Here is a 19,866-nt window from a genome sequence, read left to right as displayed (position 1 = left end):
GGATTTCTCGCTATTGATTATTCTCAACTTAGACATCCATACCGGGACAACATAGACAACAGATAATGGACTCCTCTTTTATGCATAAGCATGTAACAACAATTAATAATTTTCTCATATGAGATTGAGGATATTTGTCCAAAACTGAAACTTCCACCATGGATCATGGCTTTAGTTAGCGGCCCAATGTTCTTCTCTAACAATATGCATGCTTAACCATAAGGTGGTAGATCGCTCTTACTTCAGACAAGACGAACATGCATAGCAACTCACATGAAATTCAACAAAGAGTAGTTGATGGCGTCCCCAGTGAACATGGTTATCGCACAACAAGCAACTTAATAAGAGATAAAGTGCATAATTACATATTCAATACCACAATAGTTTTTAAGCTATTTGTCCCATGAGCTATATATTGCAAAGGTGAATGATGGAATTTTAAAGGTAGCACTCAAGCAATTTACTTTGGAATGGCGGAAAATACCATGTAGTAGGTAGGTATGGTGGACACAAATGGCATAGTGGTTGGCTCAAGTATTTTGGATGCATGAGAAGTATTCCCTCTCGATACAAGGTTTAGGCTAGCAAGGCTTATTTGAAACAAACACAAGGATGAACCGGTGCAGCAAAACTCACATAAAAGATATATTGAAAACATTATAAGACTCTACACCGTCTTCCTTGTTGTTCAAACTCAATACTAGAAATTATCTAGACCTTAGAGAAACCAAATATGCAAACCAAATTTTAGCATGCTCTATGTATTTCTTCATTAATGGGTGCAAAGCATATGATGCAAGAGCTTAAACATGAGCACAACAATTGCCAAGTATCACATTACCCAAGACATTTATAGCAATTACTACATGTATCATTTTCCAATTCCAACCATATAACAATTTAACGAAGAAGAAACTTCGCCATGAATACTATGAGTAGAAACTAAGGACATACTTGTCCATATGCTACAGCGGAGCATGTCTCTCTCCCATAAAGTGAATGCTAGGATCCATTTTATTCAAACAAAACAAAAAACAAAAACAAACCGACGCTCCAAGCAAAGCACATAAGATGTGATGGAATAAAAATATAGTTTCAGGGGAGGAACCTGATAATGTCGTCGATGAAGAAGGGGATGCCTTGGGCATCCCCAAGCTTAGACGCTTGAGTCTTCTTAATATATGCAGGGGTGAACCACCGGGGCATCCCCAAGCTTAGAGCTTTCACTCTCCTTGATCATGTTGCATCATACTTCTCTCTTGATCCTTGAAAACTTCCTCCACACCAAACTTAGAACAACTCATTAGAGGGTTAGCGACAATAAAAATTAACATGTTCAGAGGTGACACAATCATTCTTAACACTTCTGGACATTGCATAAAGCTACTGGACATTAATGGATCAAAGAAATTCATCCAACATAGCAAAAGAGGCAATGCGAAATAAAAGGCAGAATCTGTCAAAACAGAACAGTTCGTATTGACGAATTTTATCGAGGCACCAGACTTGCTCAAATGAAAATGCTCAAATTGAATGAAAGTTGCGTACATATCTGAGGATCACTCACGTAAATTGGCATAATTTTCTGAGTTACCTACACGGAAAACAGCCCAGATTCGTGACAGCAAAGAAATCTGTTTCTGCGCAGTAATCCAAATCTAGTATGAACTTTTCTATCAACGACTTTACTTGGCACAACAAAACACTAAACTAAGATAAGGAGAGGTTGCTACAGTAGTAAACAACTTCCAAGACACAAAATAAAAACAAAGTACTGTAGGTAAAAACATGGGTTGTCTCCCATAAGCGCTTTTCTTTAACGCCTTTCAGCTAGGCGCAGAAAGTGTGTATCAAGTATTATCAAAGGGTGGTGCATTCTCAGCGGGGTGTGGAGTTTTCTCAACCAGGCATAGTATATTAGATACATAAGTTTTAGCATCTCCCTTTTCATTAGTCTTAGGTGTGCTACTCTCATCAAACAAATTTTCAGGAACAAGCCAAGCATAGTTATTTTCTAGTGCATCATTCATAGCTAAGAGTTTACATGGTATTGGTGCTTTGATCTCCCCTCCATCATTAATATTATTAGTGTACTTTATTCTATCCATATCCATCTTTTCAAGGAGACTAACAAAATTGGTATAAGAACCAAGCATATTAAATTTAGCAAAGACCTTTCTAGCCTCTCTTGCTATACCACCAAATTCTCTAAGAAGGGTTTCTAAAACAAAATCTTTCTTTTCCCCTTCTTCCATATCACCAAGTGTGAGAAACATGTGTTGGATTATAGGATTGAGATTAACAAATTTAGTTTCCAACATGCGAACTAAAGCAGCAGCAGCAATTTCATAGGTAGGGGCAAGGTCTACCAAGTGTCTATCCTCAAAATCGTCAACGGTACTGACATGGTTGAAAAATTCCTCTATATTATTTCTCCCAACTATAGACCCACGTCCTACCGGTATGTCTTTCGTGGTAAAATTAAAAGGAAACATGATGAATCAAGTAAAGTAAATGCAAGTAAATAATTTTTTTTGTGTTTTTGATATAGCAAACAAGATAGCAAATAAAGTAAAACTAGCAACTAATTTTTTTTGTATTTTGATTTAGTGCAGCAAACAAAGTAGTAAATAAAACTAAGCAAGACAAAAACAAAGTAAAGAGATTGAGAAGTGGAGACTCCCCTTGCAACGTGTCTTGATCTCCCCGGCAACGGCGCCAGAAATTTGCTTGATGCGTGTGGTTGACACGTCCGTTGGGAACCCCAAGAGGAAGGTGTGATGCGCACAGCGGCAAGTTTCCCTCAGTAAGAAACCAAGGTTTAATCGAACCAGTAGGAGTCAAGAAGCACGTTGAAGGTTGATGGCGGCGGGATGTAGTGCGGCGCAACACCAGAGATTCCGGCGCCAACGTGGAACCTGCACAACACAACCAAAGTATTTTGCCCCAACGAAACAGTGAGGTTGTCAATCTCACCGGCTTGCTGTAACAAAGGATTAACCGTATTGTGTGGAAGATGATTGTTTGCAGAAAACAGTAGAACAAGTATTGCAGTAGATTGTATTTCAGTATAGAGAATTGGACCGGGGTCCACAGTTCACTAGAGGTGTCTCTCCCATAAGACAAACAGCATGTTGGGTGAACAAATTACAGTTGGGCAATTGACAAATAAAGAGGGCATGACCATGCACATACATATTATGATGAGTATAGTGAGATTTAATTGGGCATTACGACAAAGTACATAGACCGCCATCCAGCATGCATCTATGCCTAAAAAGTCCACCTTCAGGTTATCATCCGAACCCCCTCCAGTATTAAGTTGCTAACAACAGACAATTGCATTAAGTATTGCACGTAATGTAACTAGTAACTACATCCTTGAACATAGCACTAATGTTTTATCCCTAGTGGCAACAGCACATCCACAACCTTAGAACTTTCTGTCACTGTCCCAGATATCAATGGAGGCATGAACCCACTATCGAGCATAAATACTCCCTCTTGGAGTTACAAGCATCTACTTGGCCAGAGCATCTACTAGTAACGGAGAGCATGCAAGATCATAAACAACACATAGACATAACTTTGATAATCAACATAACAAGTATTCTCTATTCATCGGATCCCAACAAACGCAACATATAGAATTACAGATAGATGATCTTGATCATGTTAGGCAGCTCACAAGATCCGACAATGAAGCACAATGGGGAGAAGACATCCATCTAGCTACTGCTATGGACCCATAGTCCAGGGGTAGACTACTCACACATCACTCCGGAGGCGACCATGGCGGCGTAGAGTCCTCCGGGAGATGATTCCCCTCTCCGGCAGGGTGCCGGAGGCGATCTCCTGGATCCCCCGAGATGGGATCAGCGGCGGCGGCGTCTCTGGAAGGTTTTCCGTATCGTGGCTCTCGGTACTGGGGGTTTCGCAACGGAGGCTTTAAGTAGGCGGAAGGGCAGGTCAGGAGAGGGCACGAGGGCCCCACACCACAGGGTCGCGCGGCCAAGGGGGGGCCGCGCCGCCCTAGGGTGTGGCCACCTCGTGGCCCCACTTCGTCTCCTCTTCGGACTTCTGGAAGCTTCGTGGCAAAATAGGACCCTGGGCGTTGATTTTGTCCAATTCCGAGAATATTTCGTTACTAGGATTTCTGAAACCAAAAACAGCAGAAAACAACAACTGGCACTTCGGCATCTTGTTAATAGGTTAGTTCCAGAAAATGCACGAATATGACATAAAGTGTGCATAAAACATGTAGATAACATCAATAATGTGGCATGGAACATAAGAAATTATCGATACGTCGGAGACGTATCATGATGCGTGCCAGAAATTTTCCGCGAAGCCTCACTCTCCGGCAGCGGAGCTGATGCCAATACCATTGTCTTGGCCCTTTGCTCAATGGGGCCTCGATATGGTGGGAAAGTTACACAAGGCCTCGCCAGGAGGATACGAGTATATGCTCGTCGCTGTCGACAAATTCACCAAGTGGATAGAAGCAAAGCCGATAAATTCACCAGACGCAGCGTCAGCAATAAAGTTCGTGAAAAGCATTGTTTTCCGGTTTGGAGTACCTCATAGCATCGTCACGGACAATGGCATTAACTTCACATCCAAGGAATTCAAGGCATACTGCGCAGAAGTAGGCATAAAATTGCACTTCGCGTCAGTTGGGCACCCGCAAACCAATGGTCAAGTCGAGAAAGCCAACGGTATCATCTGCAACGGTATCAAGAAGCGTTTGTTGGGACCACTGGAAAAAGCTCGGCATATGTGGCCAGAAGAGTTGCCAAGTGTATTATGGAGTATTCGAACAACGCCAAATACAGCGACGCAGGAAACTCCATTTTTTCTGGTCCATGGAGCTGAGGCAGTACTGCCGATAGAAATAGAGCATGATTCTCCAAGAGTCACAGAATACGATGAAGAAACTTCCAGAAGAGCATTAGAGGATGATGTCGATGCACTTGACGAAGCTCGAGATAAAGTACTATCACGAGTCGCCAAGTACCAGCAATATCTAAAAAATTACCACAGTCGACGTTTGCAGCCAAGATCCTTTCAGGTTGGAGACCTAGTTCTACGACTCAATCAAAACAGTACTGAAAAACTCGAGTCGCCATGGCTTGGCCCTTACATCGTCACGGAAGTAATCGAAGGAGGAGCGTACAGGATAAAGGACAAGAAGACAGGAGTTCCCGAGAAAAACCCCTGGAACGTGGCGCAGCTAAGGCGTTTTTACGCTTAGTGTCGAAATATAGTCCTCCTTGTAAAAATACAATGTACTGAAACGCCCACGAGTTTTCAGACGCACTCTTTTCCTTTCAGGGCACCGAGTGGGGCTGAAAGGTTTTTAATGAGGCGGGCTCACGGTGCTGCAATATAGTAAAAGATATTGGTGATATACATCTTTCTTCGTCGATAGGCTCGGGGGCTCATAACCCATGGCAACAAAATATATATATATACTCTCGCAAAATAGAAAATTCATCGAGACGAAAAAATAAACTTGAGCTCCGGCCAAAGGCTCGGGGGCTTCACAATATAGAGTACACTTTACAATATAGACAACTTCATCGTCAAGAAGAATTCGACACAAGAAATATATGACTTCTCGCAATATAGTACAACTCAGTTGATACCTAATATACTATCTATGGTTAAACCTTTGTTGTTTGCAGCAGTTGTCGTGTGTTCAGCATAGCTCCCTTTTACAAAGAACTCAGAGTCCATCGTCAAAAAGTTCGTCCATCATCTCTTCGGCGACAGGAGTTACAATATCGTTGATCTTGTCGATGTTCCTTTTTCGTTTCGACTACTTGGCCAGACACTTGGCGACAATCTTCGTCAGATTCAATTTTCGGTAGCAGATCTGTATCATAATCATGGCGAATCTTGCCCCAGCAGACAGTTGAGCTCGCACAAAGTTATGGATACGAGGGGCATCCCAAAATTTTTCCATCAGAGCAAGAAGAGTGTCCGGTATCTCGTTCCGAGGAAACATTGTACTATAAACCAAGGACAAGGTTCTGGTACAGAAATCAAGGAATTCACGAACCTGATAGGCGCGGTCCTGAAAGCTGACAATTTATCGGGTGCATTCTGGAGTGGCCTAGAATAGAGAACCATGGTCAAGTGAAAGATTAACCAGGAGATTTGTCCTTGTGTCTACCCTTTGGTCTTCGGCAGCAATGTCCAGAAAGGAACCTATTTGGCGACAGCACAAGAATTTCAAAGGAGGAAACAGCGAAAAACAGAGGAAGTTTTAGTTTGCAAAGCATACCCGACATATCTAAGCTTGCTTCATTCATCAACTCGAGCATAAAATTCTCTCGGGTGGTAGCCTTTGCAGCTTCAGAAATGGCGGCTTCCTTGGCAGCTATGGCTTCCTGAGCCTGCTGCAGCGCAACTTTTTCTTTTTCGGATGACTTTCGAGACTGCTCCATCATCACAAGTATTTGCTTCTTCGCATACTGAAGCTGCTGACGAAGTTCCTACAAGTCCTGCGCTGAACCCTTACTCGAGGAATCTTCACCAAATTCACTATCAATAGGCGTTTTCTTCGAGCGAGAGGAAGCAGGAAAAACATCGGAGGGACAAGGAGTTGAAGTGTAGTTATCAAATATCAACTGAAAACAAAAGGTTTGACATCAATCATCAAGCAAAATAGAATTCCATTGATTCTCAGAATATTTACAAGGCATTACAATGGAAGACACCCTAGCGAACTAGTGGTAGAAGTGTCGTCAAAAGCTACTTTGGTGACAGTATCAAAAGGAAAAAAGAAGAAGAAAAAATAAGAAAGACAGGGTGGTCTACTTGACCTCCGGCTTGGACGAGCTTGGAGAAGGAGTTGGCTTTCAACCGAGGAAAGCAAGGATTGGCTTGGACTTAGGCTTGGCAGCCTTAATCAAGGATTGCCACTTCTTCGTTTCCATCTCCTTTATCTCGCCAACCTTAGCCCAGTTGACGTCCTGTTGGCTGTCAGCAACCAGAGCAATGGTGCCCTCTACACCAATCTCCAGGCCTTCTTGGCGAAGTTTAAGCCCAAGATCTTCTTGGGAGTTGAAGAACTTGGCGAGATTTGTGAAAATCTTGGGCTCTTGTGTCTTCGGGAAGAAATAAGGAAAAAGACGCGACAGACCTGCTCTGGCTTCAGCAAGGCCCTCGCGTGCTTCCTCTCCATGAAATTCAAGAAGGGAAAGCTCATCAACCAGCTGATCGCCTTCAGGACACTCCAAGTCAAAATCCTGATGTGTTTTCCCTACAAGGAAGCAAAAGAAAGATCGTCAAAGATTGCGCAAGGATAAATTTGACAGCCCGAAGAAGTAGCAAAGGTTTGAGGGCTTACTGACAAAACGTCGACTTTGCGATTGCAAGCGACTAAGGATTTCAGCTTCACGAACAACTTGCTCGGATATGTTGTCGTTCAAGGCAGTTTCCGCGTCATGAAGTCTTTTTCGAAGATCTTCAATAGTGGCAGCATCTGCCTTAGCCTTCTTGGCATCTGCTTCAGCCTTCTTACGAGCCTTTTCACTTTTCTCCAGTTTACGAGCAAGAGCGTCAGCACGTTTGTTGGCTTCCACAAGATTTTCTGACAAAATAGTCGACAGCAATCAAAATCATGACAAGAAAGGAGGAAGAGGTCATTTGCCAGAAGAAGTAGCAGAATATTACCTTCGGCTTTTTTAGCATAGTCGCGGTACCCGACAAATTGGGTACCAAGACGGATGAATTCCTTCATCGAAGGCTGACAAAGGAAAAGGAGAAGCAAGCATCGATAGGGTAAAAAGCTCGACAGTAAAAAGTAAGAAAAAAAAGAGAAGCGAAAAACAAAAAAGAGTCAATAGCATCGAAAAGTATTTTGCACAAAAGAAGAGAAGTGAGCAACTTACGTCGTCCAGAGGGGGAGTCGTGGAGCCACCAAGTTGTAGGGCAGACTCCGTGGCTGGCTCGACCCTTGCCCTCTTTGGCGAAGGGGCACGGGGGCTTGCAGGTGGAGTTGGATGCTCAATGTTTTGCTGAGGAGGCGAAGTTTCATCTCCATCAGGCTGAGCTTCAGACACAACTAAAGTACGCGACGTACTCGTTCGAGCAGTCGCGTCAATAGGTTGCTCTTCTTCCTCGTCACCACTGCAATAAAAATGGCGATAATATAAGAATCAAGATAGACAAAAACATCGAGAGCAAAACAACAAAAAGCAATAGGGAACTTACGAGCTGACAAGGGCATCCTCGTAAGGGTTGAAAGTTGTCTTCCTTTCGGAAGGACCAGCTTCTTCGGCTTTGGAAGATCCGGAATCGGCGACTTCATCCCTTTTCCTCTTGTTCCTTGGAGAAACAGCGGAAGGAAGGGAGCGTGTCGAGGCAGTGGCCTCAGACTCGGCTTCTTTTTTAGAGGAAGCCGTGGATTTTTGAGAACCCGCGACTTCACTTTCAGGGCGAGAAGTACCCTGGTTGTCATCGTCGACAACGATACGTTCTTCGACTTCTCCACCTTCAGGAAGAGGAGGAAGAGAAGCCAGAACAGGGTGGTTCTGCGAAAAACAAAGAATGTCGACAAAAAGGTTATGCCAAACACGCTAGCAAGATAGTAGTCGACACAATACTAAAAATCCGAGAAGACAATATAGTAGACAAGAGGAAAAATCACCTCGGGAAGGGGATTGGCGCCACTATATGGCGTAATGCGGCAAGAGGATGGAATAGTATCCTTCTTGCTGAGCGACGAAATTCTCCGAATCAGTTTCTCCAAATCCTTCACAGGAAGGTCTTTGGAGAGCCTGTCGCCGTCTTCTTCACCAGCGTACATCCAAAGGGGATTTTTGCGAGTCTGGAGAGGCTGCACTCTAATCCTAAGGAAATAGGCTATGATCTGAATACCCGACAGTTCCTTGCCGCGGGTGTTCTGGAGCTCGTGGATGCGAGTCATCAGCTCCTCTGTCGCCAATTTCTCATCTTCGGTAGCTTCAGCATCCCAGGAACGACGGCGAAGGATTTTGGCTCCTCCGTCGAAAGGAGCAATATTGTTTTCCACCGAGTCGGAGCTCTCTTCGTGCACATAGAGCCATCTCTTCGGCCACCCTTGGACGGAGTCGGGAAATTTGACGTCGAAGTATTTGACGTCAGAACAAACACAGATAACAACGCCGCCAATGTTGTAGGCGACATTGTGGGAGCCATTACGGCGGAGGCAGAAGATGCGCTTCCACAGAGCCCAATTAGGTTGGACTCCGAGGAAGCATTCGCACAGTGTGATAAAAATCGACACGTGAAGGATGGAATTGGGCGTCAGCTGATGCAGCTGAAGCCCATAGACAAAGAGAAGACCTCAAAGAAACTCATGGATAGGGGGAGAAAGACCGCGGATGAGGTGGTCAATGAAACTGACCCGGTACTCAATTGGAGGCGATGGATAGCTCTCCTCCTTGGGGAAGCGGAGCGCGTTCTCCTTCTTGGTGAACCCCAGCTTCTTCAGCAGGTTCATATCCTGGTTGGAGATCTTGGATCTCTCCCACTCCAGATCTTCGGCGGCCATCTTGGACTCGGGAATGCTATGCCTGGTAAGTCGCGCGCGTGGTGGCATCAATGTGAGTGAGGAGAAAGGTGCGAGCGTGGTTGAGCGCAAGACGATGACCTTAAATAGAGGTGTGGTGAATCGACGCACCGTTGGATGAAGAGATTGCGGGATAGATGGTGTACACGTGGACAAGGGGTAAAAAGTAATTTCATTCAGACGAGAAAGAACAAGAGCTACAGTACGTGCGCCAGGAAAAGTGGAGGACGTGTGTCCCCCACTTGCACGACGTGTCAACTTGATGAGCAGTTTGGGCCCGCACGGCAGAGAGAGAGCAGTTCTCGCGTTTTCCCGATACAGCGGTCGTGGCTATCGTTAGCAATGATGTCACCTTGGCAAGAGAAAAATTCGGCTAAAGCAGCTTCATAAGAATGGCGATAGCAGAAGATTGTTGATTATTTCGACAGCCTTTGGTCAAACACAAGTTTTTGATCAAATACTCGGGGGCTACTTTGGAACAATGAAAAACTCGAGAATGACAAAATAGAAATGGCGAGAGCCTATGATCAAATACAAGCATTTGCCCATAGCGTCGGGGGCTACTCCCATCGGGAGCGCTGTTCGCGCACCCGACAGATATGAAAACTTCGAGAAGGAAGGAAAATATAGCAACGTAAGGCGTTGAGCCTACACCCAAGCACAAGTCCTTGGCTGTAGCCTCGGGGGCTACTCCCATCGGGAACGCTGTTCGCGTGCCCGATGAAATTATAAAAAAAAAGAGGACAAAGAAAAAGTGAGCATATTTCGAGTTATATAAATAACTCTACATATACTCCCATCGGGAGAGCAATATAAGTCATCCGTTGACTCAATAAAATGTGCTATTCCAACAGCCGAAAAAGCACTCGACAATATATTCTCAGAGCGCCAAAGTTGCGAACAATCTCTGAATGCCGCAAAACTTTGCGAAGGTAAGACCCCAGATCCGTTCTGAGTGGCGTGGCGCCATCTCTGACGTCGGTTTGCTACTTTTTTCCGTATCAACAGATACGAAGAAAAATCCTAATGGACGCGTTAGGTACCCGATAAAATATGACTAGGACTCGACAGAATGGTAAGACCTTAAGCGGCACCTGTCGAAGTTTACACCAGTATCCCGAGATCATGTCCAGGGACGTGATCTTGAAGTAGGTTTTTGCGGATTGCCACTAGAGCAGTTAACTAGTACCTGATTCGTCAGATGAACTAGCCCCAACTACCATTATCCCTGTACAATATATAATTTCGTATTCAAAGATATGTGGTAAAGTTCAGGGCTATCGAATGAATATAAAGTTGGAGATTTTCCCTGACTCTGCGATTGAAGCAAAATCTCGGGGGCTACCGACATAGGCATCCCCAATGGGCCTGCCGAAGATGGTACCCGGGGTTTACTGAAGGCCCACGACTCGAAGAATAAGAAGAATCGGAAGCCCAAGTTACTATTAAGGAAAGCTAGAGTTGTATTAGGAAATAATACTTGTAATCTTGCGGGATGAGTTGGAAACCCTCCCGGACTCTGTAACTTGTGTATCACGAATCCCTCGACCCCGCCTCCTATATAAGGGGGAGTCGAGGGACAAAGAAAGCATCGATTCATTGTCTCACAAACCCTAGTTTTCATATCGTCGAGCACTTTTCGGCTGAAACCTTCGAGATCTACTTGCCCTCTACTTCCGACTAAAACCCTAGTCTACAACCCGTAGGCGTTGACAAGTTAATCCCTTGTCACCCTCCATTGTGGCTATGGTCATGGCTACGGGGGAGTTGGGGCGGCGGCGTGTGCGAGGGTTTGCTCCGCATCCATGGCGGTGGCTGCGGCAGCGAGGACGTCCATCGCTTCTGGACTGCTCGCGCCGGTCTACTTTGATATTTCGCGCGGGGAATGGCCACTGGAGGGAATAATATTGGCCTCCCTGCCACTGACGTGTGGGTCCTACGTCTTTTTCGGTGGACACTCGGCGCGACCGCGGAGACGCAAACCTAGCGCATATTTGGGCCAGATTTGCGTCTCCGCGGACGGTCCGGTCACTTTGTGTCGCTCCGCTGGAGCAGGGCCCAGACGCATTTTCGGTCACGGCGGATGCAGCGGTCGCTGAGCGTCCGTTTGCGTCGCGCCGCTGGAGATGCTCTTAGGGCATCTACAACGTCGCGACTCATCCCGCGCCCGCGCGTCCGGATGGGTCGAGCCGGACAAAAATCCGGCCCAACGTGCGGACCCATCCCTAAAACGGATGGCCGCGGCGTCCGGGACGACCCAAACCCGGCCCAAATCTGGGACGAGTTTGCGTGGCTGCGGACACCGATGGCTGGCCGCTCGCGTCCGCCCCTTGTCCGCCCCTGGCCCGCGTGTCATAGGCAGAAATAATTTTTCTTCATTAAAAAGGTACCCATTATATTTTTTTAATCTACTACTCATATCCTAATACGTACGGGGCCGGCGGCCTCGTCGGCGACTCCTCGCCGACGTGTCGTCGGGGCCGTGGATTTCACTCAACGCGGGCGGCCTGTACGCGTGAGGATTCCACTCCAGCTTACAAGCTGGGTGGCGCGGCGGAGGCCTTCATCATCCTCCTTTCCGTCCTCGCGCCTCGGGCGCGCTCGCGCTCCGCCTCCTACGGTGGCACCATCCGCTTCCCACATAGCTCCAGCTCCTGCAGGGTGGCGCGTTCCACAGCGGTCCGCGCCTCCAGGAGGACGCGGCCGGCGGCCTGGGCCTCGTGGTTCTCGTTCCGCCAGCGCATGCGCTCTTGTCGGCCGCGCTCCGCCGACGCAGCAGCCTCCCGAGCGCGCCGCTCGGGCGAGGGCAGCTGGATGAGGTGGCGGGCTGCTCGCATAGCGAGGAGCTGGTTCTTCTGCCCGAGGAGGTCGCCTAATCGGCGACGGTCGGCCCGGCAGGTGGCCTCGTGCTCCTTCGCCACGCGCGTGAGGTTGGCGAGACGCTCCTCGATGGCGGCGTTGAGGTTCGCCAGCGCGAGGTCCTCCGCGTCGACGGGCTCCTCCTCCGCGGCGCCCCCCTCCTCCGCGGCCTCGTACCACCCGTCCGCGGTCTCGTGCGAGCCATCCGCGGCCGCCTCCACCATCTCCGCGTCCTCTTCCTTCTTCGCCGCGCCTCGTCGTCGGCGACCCACCGCGCGTCCGCGCGCTCCTCCTCCTATGTCTGCGGGAACCTGGCCCAGGCGGCGCGAGAGAGCTTGGCCCACGTGGCCTGCAAAGTGCGCGACATGGCGATGGAGAGGGCGCCGGAGAAGGTGGAGGGGGAGAGGACGGCGGAGCGGCTGTGATGAGGTCTGTGAGACCGCCGCCGTCTTCTTTTATAGCCGGCGGCCTTGGGCGGGAAACTTGGACGGGAGCGCGCGCCAATGGTCTTTTCGCGCGCGCGGGAACCTTGGTGCGCGCGGGAACTTTCCCGCGCGTTCTATCGCCCGCCATTGTTATCCCGTCGAGGCCTGCCATGACGCAGCGCTGCGCAGGGAAGACGAACCACGTGGCGTCTTTTTGGGTCGCCGCATTGGACGCAACGTGCGACCCAACCGAACACGCGGACGCGGGCCGCTGTTCGGGATCCGCTCGGCCATCCAAACGGTCTAAAACGAACGGCCCAGCGCGTCCGTTTAGGTCGTTGGGTTGTAGATGCCATTAGTGCGCATAGGTTCCGGGCGCAGCGTCGGCACGCCTCCATGCCAGTCTGACAGATCACCGTCTCAGGAGCAGCAAAAGCTCGCCATCCATCCATTCCGGCCGTCCAGTCCATGAGTCCCCACGTACGTACGGCCGGGCCGATGACCTGCAAACCAAGACTTCGAATATCCAGAGCGAGCTGCCATCTCACCTGATTCGCCATGTACTCGACCCGTCCCCTCAGTCCTCAGCGGTCGTCACATCGCATCGCAGGTCGATCGATGATTGGGATCGATCGGGTCGTAATCGCGTCAGCTCAAGATAAAAGTTTGCAAGTCCCATCTGCCGCACAACTAAATTACCAGGCAGCCATGCTCCCGGTTAGCAAAAAAAAAAAAAAAAAAAGAGTCTAGTTCAAAATAATGGATAATAGTAAATGGGTCAGCTTATCGGAGAGTGGCAATTGTTCCGTGCATGGACCTCCCGTTCACTAAATCATTTTGTTTTGTTGCATGCCAATCTACGCGAGATGGGCAACTATGACGAGGTTGTTGGAAAGGAAGGAATGCACCCTAGTCGCCACAACTTCTATCTTTTGTCATCTCCCGTTACCTAGCCACAACTTGCATGCATCATCACATGCATGTCACCAATCATTGTTGCTATCCCTAAACCTCATTTCACCCGCAAACTCTAGTCCGACGTGCAGGGACGGAGCCAGGATCGAAACATGAGGGGGGCGAACTGTGTTGTGAACTTCATGAGGGGACAGGTATGGATAAATCACCATGAAAAATCAGTTTAAGTGCCTACTATTCTTCAGAAAATCTCAACCTTGGGGGGGGGGGGGGGGGGGGGGCGAGCCCCCCCTCGTCCCCCTTGTCTCCGTCCCTGCCGACGTGCCAAAGGGAAGGCTCTTCGGCTCTGTATTGGTGCCTCTCAGCCGCCAAGTCGTGTATTCCCTGGCGAAGGAGCCGGGGGGGGGGGGGGGGGGCGAGCCCCCCCTCGTCCCCCTTGTCTCCGTCCCTGCCGACGTGCCAAAGGGGAGGCTCTTCGGCTCTGTATTGGTGCCTCTCAGCCGCCAAGTCGTGTATTCCCTGGCGAAGGAGCGGGTGGCGATGTTCGGAAACCTGAGTAAAAGATCGGTGGAGAAGGACCCAATCATAATCTACATCATGGGTTCTAGGTCCTTTTGCAAAATAAATCACAAACAAATCGAACCGCACAAAATAAGCCTTTATTTCTTATATTGGTTTCCATAACCTGAACTTAGCTTTTTTTGTCCATTTTCCCATAATATACGTTTGGTTTATTTATTTAGAATTTTATTCATGTTCTTCATTTTTTTTGAAGAAAACAAACTTCCTAGGTCGACCTAACGTAATATAATCGCACGTACGGGCGCTTTTCTTATGACAAGTCGTGCCTCGTTAGCGGTCGACGTCACGCCCGTCCTCGCCTCCTCAGGCGTCCTCTCGATCAGCAGGTCAATTTCTGCAACAGAATTCAGCCTGTGCAAATCCACTTAACTTTTCCAGATGATCAGTAGCTTAATTGGCTCGCGATCGTGTGGCGTTTTCATCCATACGCATCCGTGTGCATGCATGCGTGCATGGATTCACAGCCGCGACTCGATGGAACACCGCCCCGTTGCCTATATAAGCACACCGCACCAAGCCGAAGACGCAAATATTTAGGCATTGCATTGAGAAGATCGTGTTCATGGACAGCCACCGGCAGCATCAGCCAGCTCCGCAGTACAGGGGCGTGAGGCGGCGGAAATGGGGCAGGTGGGTGTCGGAGATCCGGCAGCCGGGCACCAAGGTCCGCGTGTGGCTCGGAAGCTTCGACTCGGCGGAGATGGCGGCGGTGGCGCACGACGTGGCGGCGCTACGGCTGCGCGGGCCGCGGGACGCGCAGCTAAACTTCCCGGGATCCGTCGGCTGGCTGCCCCAGCCGGCGACCACGGACCCGGCGGACATCCGTGCGGCGGCGGCAGAGGCAGCTGAGCGGGTGCGTCGCGAGCCGGCGCTGGCGGTTGCCGCCGCCCCAGCCAATCACCCGGCGGTCGAGCTGGGGGTTGACGGCGAGTTCGACGACCAGCTGGAGTCGCCCAAGCTGTGGGCCGAGATGGCAGAGGCCATGCTGCTGGAACCTCCCAGATGGGACCAGGATGGCAGTGACGCTGCCGAGAGCTCCCAAAGCTGGCCGCAAGGCTCCCTCTGGGACGCGTGCTAATCAAGCTACGCAAGTTGCGGTAACTACTACTGTGGTACTGTGGTTAATGGTTTGCTAAAGGCTAAGAAGTGCTGGGAGTAATAAGTTTGAAATGAACGGCGGTGAACAAACTACCCAACCATCAGAAGTCGCTGTTTGCGAAATGAACCGGTCAAGCAGTGCAAAGACCCCCCAAGTTCAATGATGTAACCGTTGTCAAATCAAGCAAACAATGGAATTCGTGTGACGTGTTTCAAATAGTAACAGTTAGTACTGCTTTGTTGATCTTTATATGTGACTTAATATGGAAACAGAGCTGAATTCTCAACTCTAAGTTCGTTTGAGCAACATTGACTATCCGAGGCCCTCTTTGATTCGCAACATTATTTTTTTACACGCGAAACCCACCAGTGGGTTCGATTTTCATTAAGGGCATAACGGAAACAACAAAAGGACCAGCATCCAGGTGCAAGAAAAAGATGGAAAAAAGAAAGGACCAGCCTACTGCTTTTTTTCGATAAAGGATGCTTTATTACTTCAAGAAGCAATTATATCCAGCCTCTGCATAACCAGGATGCACACAGCCGTTTGTTGTCTCAAGAGTCCAGAGTTACAAAAATAAAAAGGCGAAATACATATCGGAACGATGAATCATATGACGCCTAAGATGTGGGAGGAGCTACTATCCGTAGACTATGCTGCCACCCATGTAGGGAAAAAGTATCCCTCGCCGTATCCTCCAACCGTGTACAGACCTCCGTAAATAGGTCTCGGTTCTCCACACGCTGAAGAGGTAACCACGAACGGAGAATACCTGTGCATTTGTAGATGACCTGCAACAAAGAGCAATTTTTGTCACTAAAGATCTTGTCATTTCTACATAGCCAGAGCGCCCAGATAACTGCTAGCGCCCCCATCCTAAGAAGCATTTTAAATCTTGAGTTAATACCATGAAGCCAATTGCCAAAGACATTAGCGACACTAGTCGGCGGATACAAGGTAGACGCTACTTGGATGACTGACCATATAGATCTCGCAAACTGGCACTGGAAGAATAAATGTTTGATGGTTTCATCATAATGACAAAAGACACATCGTGTACTTCCGTGCCAATTCCGCTTAACAAGATTGTTTTTTGTGAGGATAACCCCGCGACGAAGATACCATCCAAAAAATTTAATTTTTAATGGTATCTTCATCTTCCAATTTTTTTTATTATTATCAACTGGTAAATCAGAAAGCAGGATCGCATTGTATAAAGATTTTACAGAAAAAGTACCATCTACATGGAGGTTCCATCGAAATTCATCTGGCTCTGGCGATAACTGAATATCTCCAAGCCGCTGAATTAGATTGTTCCATGCCACAAGCCTTTGTCCTAGTAAAACCCGTCTGAACGTCACATTCGGGGGTGAAGTAGCCATTACAGTTGCAATGGTATCATCTTGGTGATGCGCAATTCTATACAAAGCGGGATACTGTTCACTTAGGGGAGCATTGTCGAGCCAAGCATCTTCCCAGAACCGTATCTGTGCTCCATTCTTAATGGTGAAAGTCCCATGTCGAAAAAAGACATTTTTTGTCGCCATAAGACCAGCCCAGAAGTGTGAATCCCCAGGTTTTCAAACCACCTGAGATAATGTCTTCGAGCCGATGTACTTTCTCCGAAGTATAGTTTGCCAAATCCCATCCTCCGTAAGTAGCTTAAAAAGCCATTTACCCAGAAGAGCTGAATTCTTGACCTCCAGGTCATGAACTCCAAGCCCTCCTTGATCTTTGGGACTACAAACTATACTCCATTTAACCAGTCGATATTTCTTTTTCTCATTGTCCCCTTGCCTACAGTACCATATTAGTTAGTACTAAATTAACGAGTACCAATCTTCCACCCAGGGACAACAATTTACCTTTCCAACTACTGAGGCGTTTTTGTAATCTTTCTTCCACTAATTTCCATTCCGCAATTGTCAGTCTCCGATAGTGAATCGGAATACCCAAATAGCGAATCGGAAATTGGCCTTGCCCACTGATACGTCTCCGACGTATCGATAATTTCTTGTGTTCCATGCCACATTATTGATGATATCTACATGTTTTATGCACACTTTATGTCATATTCGTGCATTTTCTGGAACTAACCTATTAACAAGATGCCGAAGTGCCGATTCTGTTTTTCTGCTGTTTTTGGTTTCAGAAATCCTAGTAACGAAATATTCTCGGAATTGGACGAAATCAACGCCCAGGGTCCTATTTTGCCACGAAGCTTCCAGAAGACCGAAGAGGAGACGAAGTGGGGCCACGAGGCGGCCAAACCCTAGGGCGGCGCGGCCCCTGCCCTGGCCGCGCGGCCCTATGGTGTGGGCCCCTCGAGTGGCCCCCTGACCTGCCCTTCCGCCTACTTAAAGCCTCCGTCGCGAAACCCCCAGTACCGAGAGCCACGATATGAAAAACCTTCCAGAGACGCCGCCGCCAATCCCATCTCGGGGGATTCAGGAGATCGCCTCCGGCACCCTGCCGGAGAGGGGATTCATCTCCCGGAGGACTCTACACCGCCATGGTCGCCTCCGGAGTGATGTGTGAGTAGTCTACCCCTGGACTATGGGTCCATAGCAGTAGCTAGATGGTTGTCTTCTCCCCATTGTGCTTAATTGTCGGGTCTTGTGAGCTGCCGAACATGATCAAGATCATCTATCTGTAATTCTATATGTTGCATTTGTTGGGATCCGATGAATAGAGAATACTTGTTATGTTGATTATCAATTTATATCTATGTGTTGTTTATGATCTTGCATGCTCTCCGTTACTAGTAGATGCTCTGGCCAAGTAGATGCTTGTAACTCCAAGAGGGAGTATTTATGCTCGATAGTGGGTTCATGTCTCCGTGAATGCGGGAAGTGACAGAAATCTCTAAGATTATGGATGTGCTGTTGCCACTAGGGATAAAACATTGGTGCTATGTTCAAGGATGTAGTTACTGATTACATTACGCGCACTACTTAATGCACTTGTCTGTTGTTAGCAACTTAATACTGGAGGGGGTTCGGATGATAACTTTGAAGGTGGACTTTTTAGGCATAGATGCATGCTTTGGATAGCGGTCTATGTACTTTGTCGTAATGCCCAATTAAATCTCACTATACTCATCATAATATGTATGTGCATGGTCATGCCCTCTTTATTTGTCAATTGCCCAACTGTAATTTGTTCACCCAACATGCTGTTTATCTTATGGGAGAGACACCTCTAGTGAACTGTGGACCCCGGTCCAATTCTCTATAATGAAATACAATCTCTTAATCTTTGTTCTCTTGTTTTCTGCAAACAATCATCATCCACACTATACATCTAATCCTTTGTTAGAGCAAGACGGTGTTATTGACTACCTCACTTTTTAGTTGGGGCTAATTACTTTGGTTGTGTTGTGCATGTTCCACGTTGGCGCCGGTATCTATGGTGTTGCGCCGCACTACATCCCGCCGCCATCAACCTTCAACGTGCTTCTTGACTCCTACTGGTTCGATTAAACCTTGGTTTCTTACTGAGGGAAACTTGCCGCTGTGCGCATCACACCTTCCTCTTGGGGTTCCCAACGGACATGTCAACCACACGCATCAAGCAAATTTCTGGCGCCGTTGCCGGGGAGATCAAGACACGCTGCAAGGGGAGTCTCCACTTCCCAATCTCTTTACTTTGTTTTTGTCTTGCTTTATTTTATTTACTACTTTGTTTGCTGCACTAAATCAAAATACAAAAAAAATTAGTTGCTAGTTTTACTTTATTTGCTATCTTGTTTGCTATATCAAAAACACAAAAAAATTAGTTACTTGCATTTACTTTATCTAGTTTGCTTTATTTACTACTGCTAAAATGGCCACCCCTGAAAATACTAAGTTGTGTGATTTCACAACCACAAATAATAATGATTTCTTATGCACACCTATTGCTCCACCTGCTACTACAGCAGAATTCTTTGAAATTAAACCTGCTTTCGAATCTTGTTATGCGAGAGCAATTTTGCAGTGTTAGTTACTGATGATGCTGCTGCCCATCTTAATAATTTTGTTGAACTATGTGAAATGCAAAAATATAAAGATGTAGATGGTGACATTATAAAATTAAAATTGTTCCCTTTCTCATTAAGAGGAAGAGCTAAAGATTGGTTGCTATCTCTGCCTAAGAATAGTATTGATTCATGGACTAAATGCAAGGATGCTTTTATTGGTAGATATTATCCCCCTGCTAAAATTATATCTTTGAAGAGTAGCATAATGAATTTTAAATAATTAGATACTGAACATGTTGCACAAGCATGGGAAAGAATGAAATCTTTGGTTAAAAATTGCCCAACCCATGGACTGACTACTTGGATGATCATCCAAACCTTCTATGCAGGACTAAATTTTTCTTCGTAGAATTTATTGGATTCAGCTGCTGGAGGTACCTTTATGTCCATCACTCTTGGTGAA

General features: G+C 47.3%; 1 protein-coding gene across 1 annotated transcript; it reads left to right on the top strand.

Annotated features, from left to right (window-relative positions):
* Positions 1-14,905: 14,905 nt before the first annotated feature.
* LOC127329058 (dehydration-responsive element-binding protein 1F-like) lies at positions 14,906-15,421 on the top strand. Its single transcript, XM_051355604.1, has one exon. The coding sequence runs from the start codon at positions 14,906-14,908 to the stop codon at positions 15,419-15,421; it is 516 nt and encodes a 171-aa protein (XP_051211564.1).
* The last annotated feature ends 4,445 nt before the right edge of the window (positions 15,422-19,866 follow it).

The sequence above is a fragment of the Lolium perenne genome, chromosome 6 (genome assembly GCF_019359855.2).
Source record: "Lolium perenne isolate Kyuss_39 chromosome 6, Kyuss_2.0, whole genome shotgun sequence".
NCBI classification, from domain to species: Eukaryota; Viridiplantae; Streptophyta; class Magnoliopsida; order Poales; family Poaceae; genus Lolium; species Lolium perenne.
The sequence above is the reverse complement of the archived record's forward strand: the minus strand, read 5'-3'. Positions and strand labels throughout refer to the sequence as shown.

What these genes read in the sequence shown, in the direction of transcription:
- LOC127329058 (XM_051355604.1), top strand. Translation starts at nt 14,906, where the DNA reads ATGGACAGCCACCGGCAGCATCAGCCAGCTCCGCAGTACAGGGGCGTG.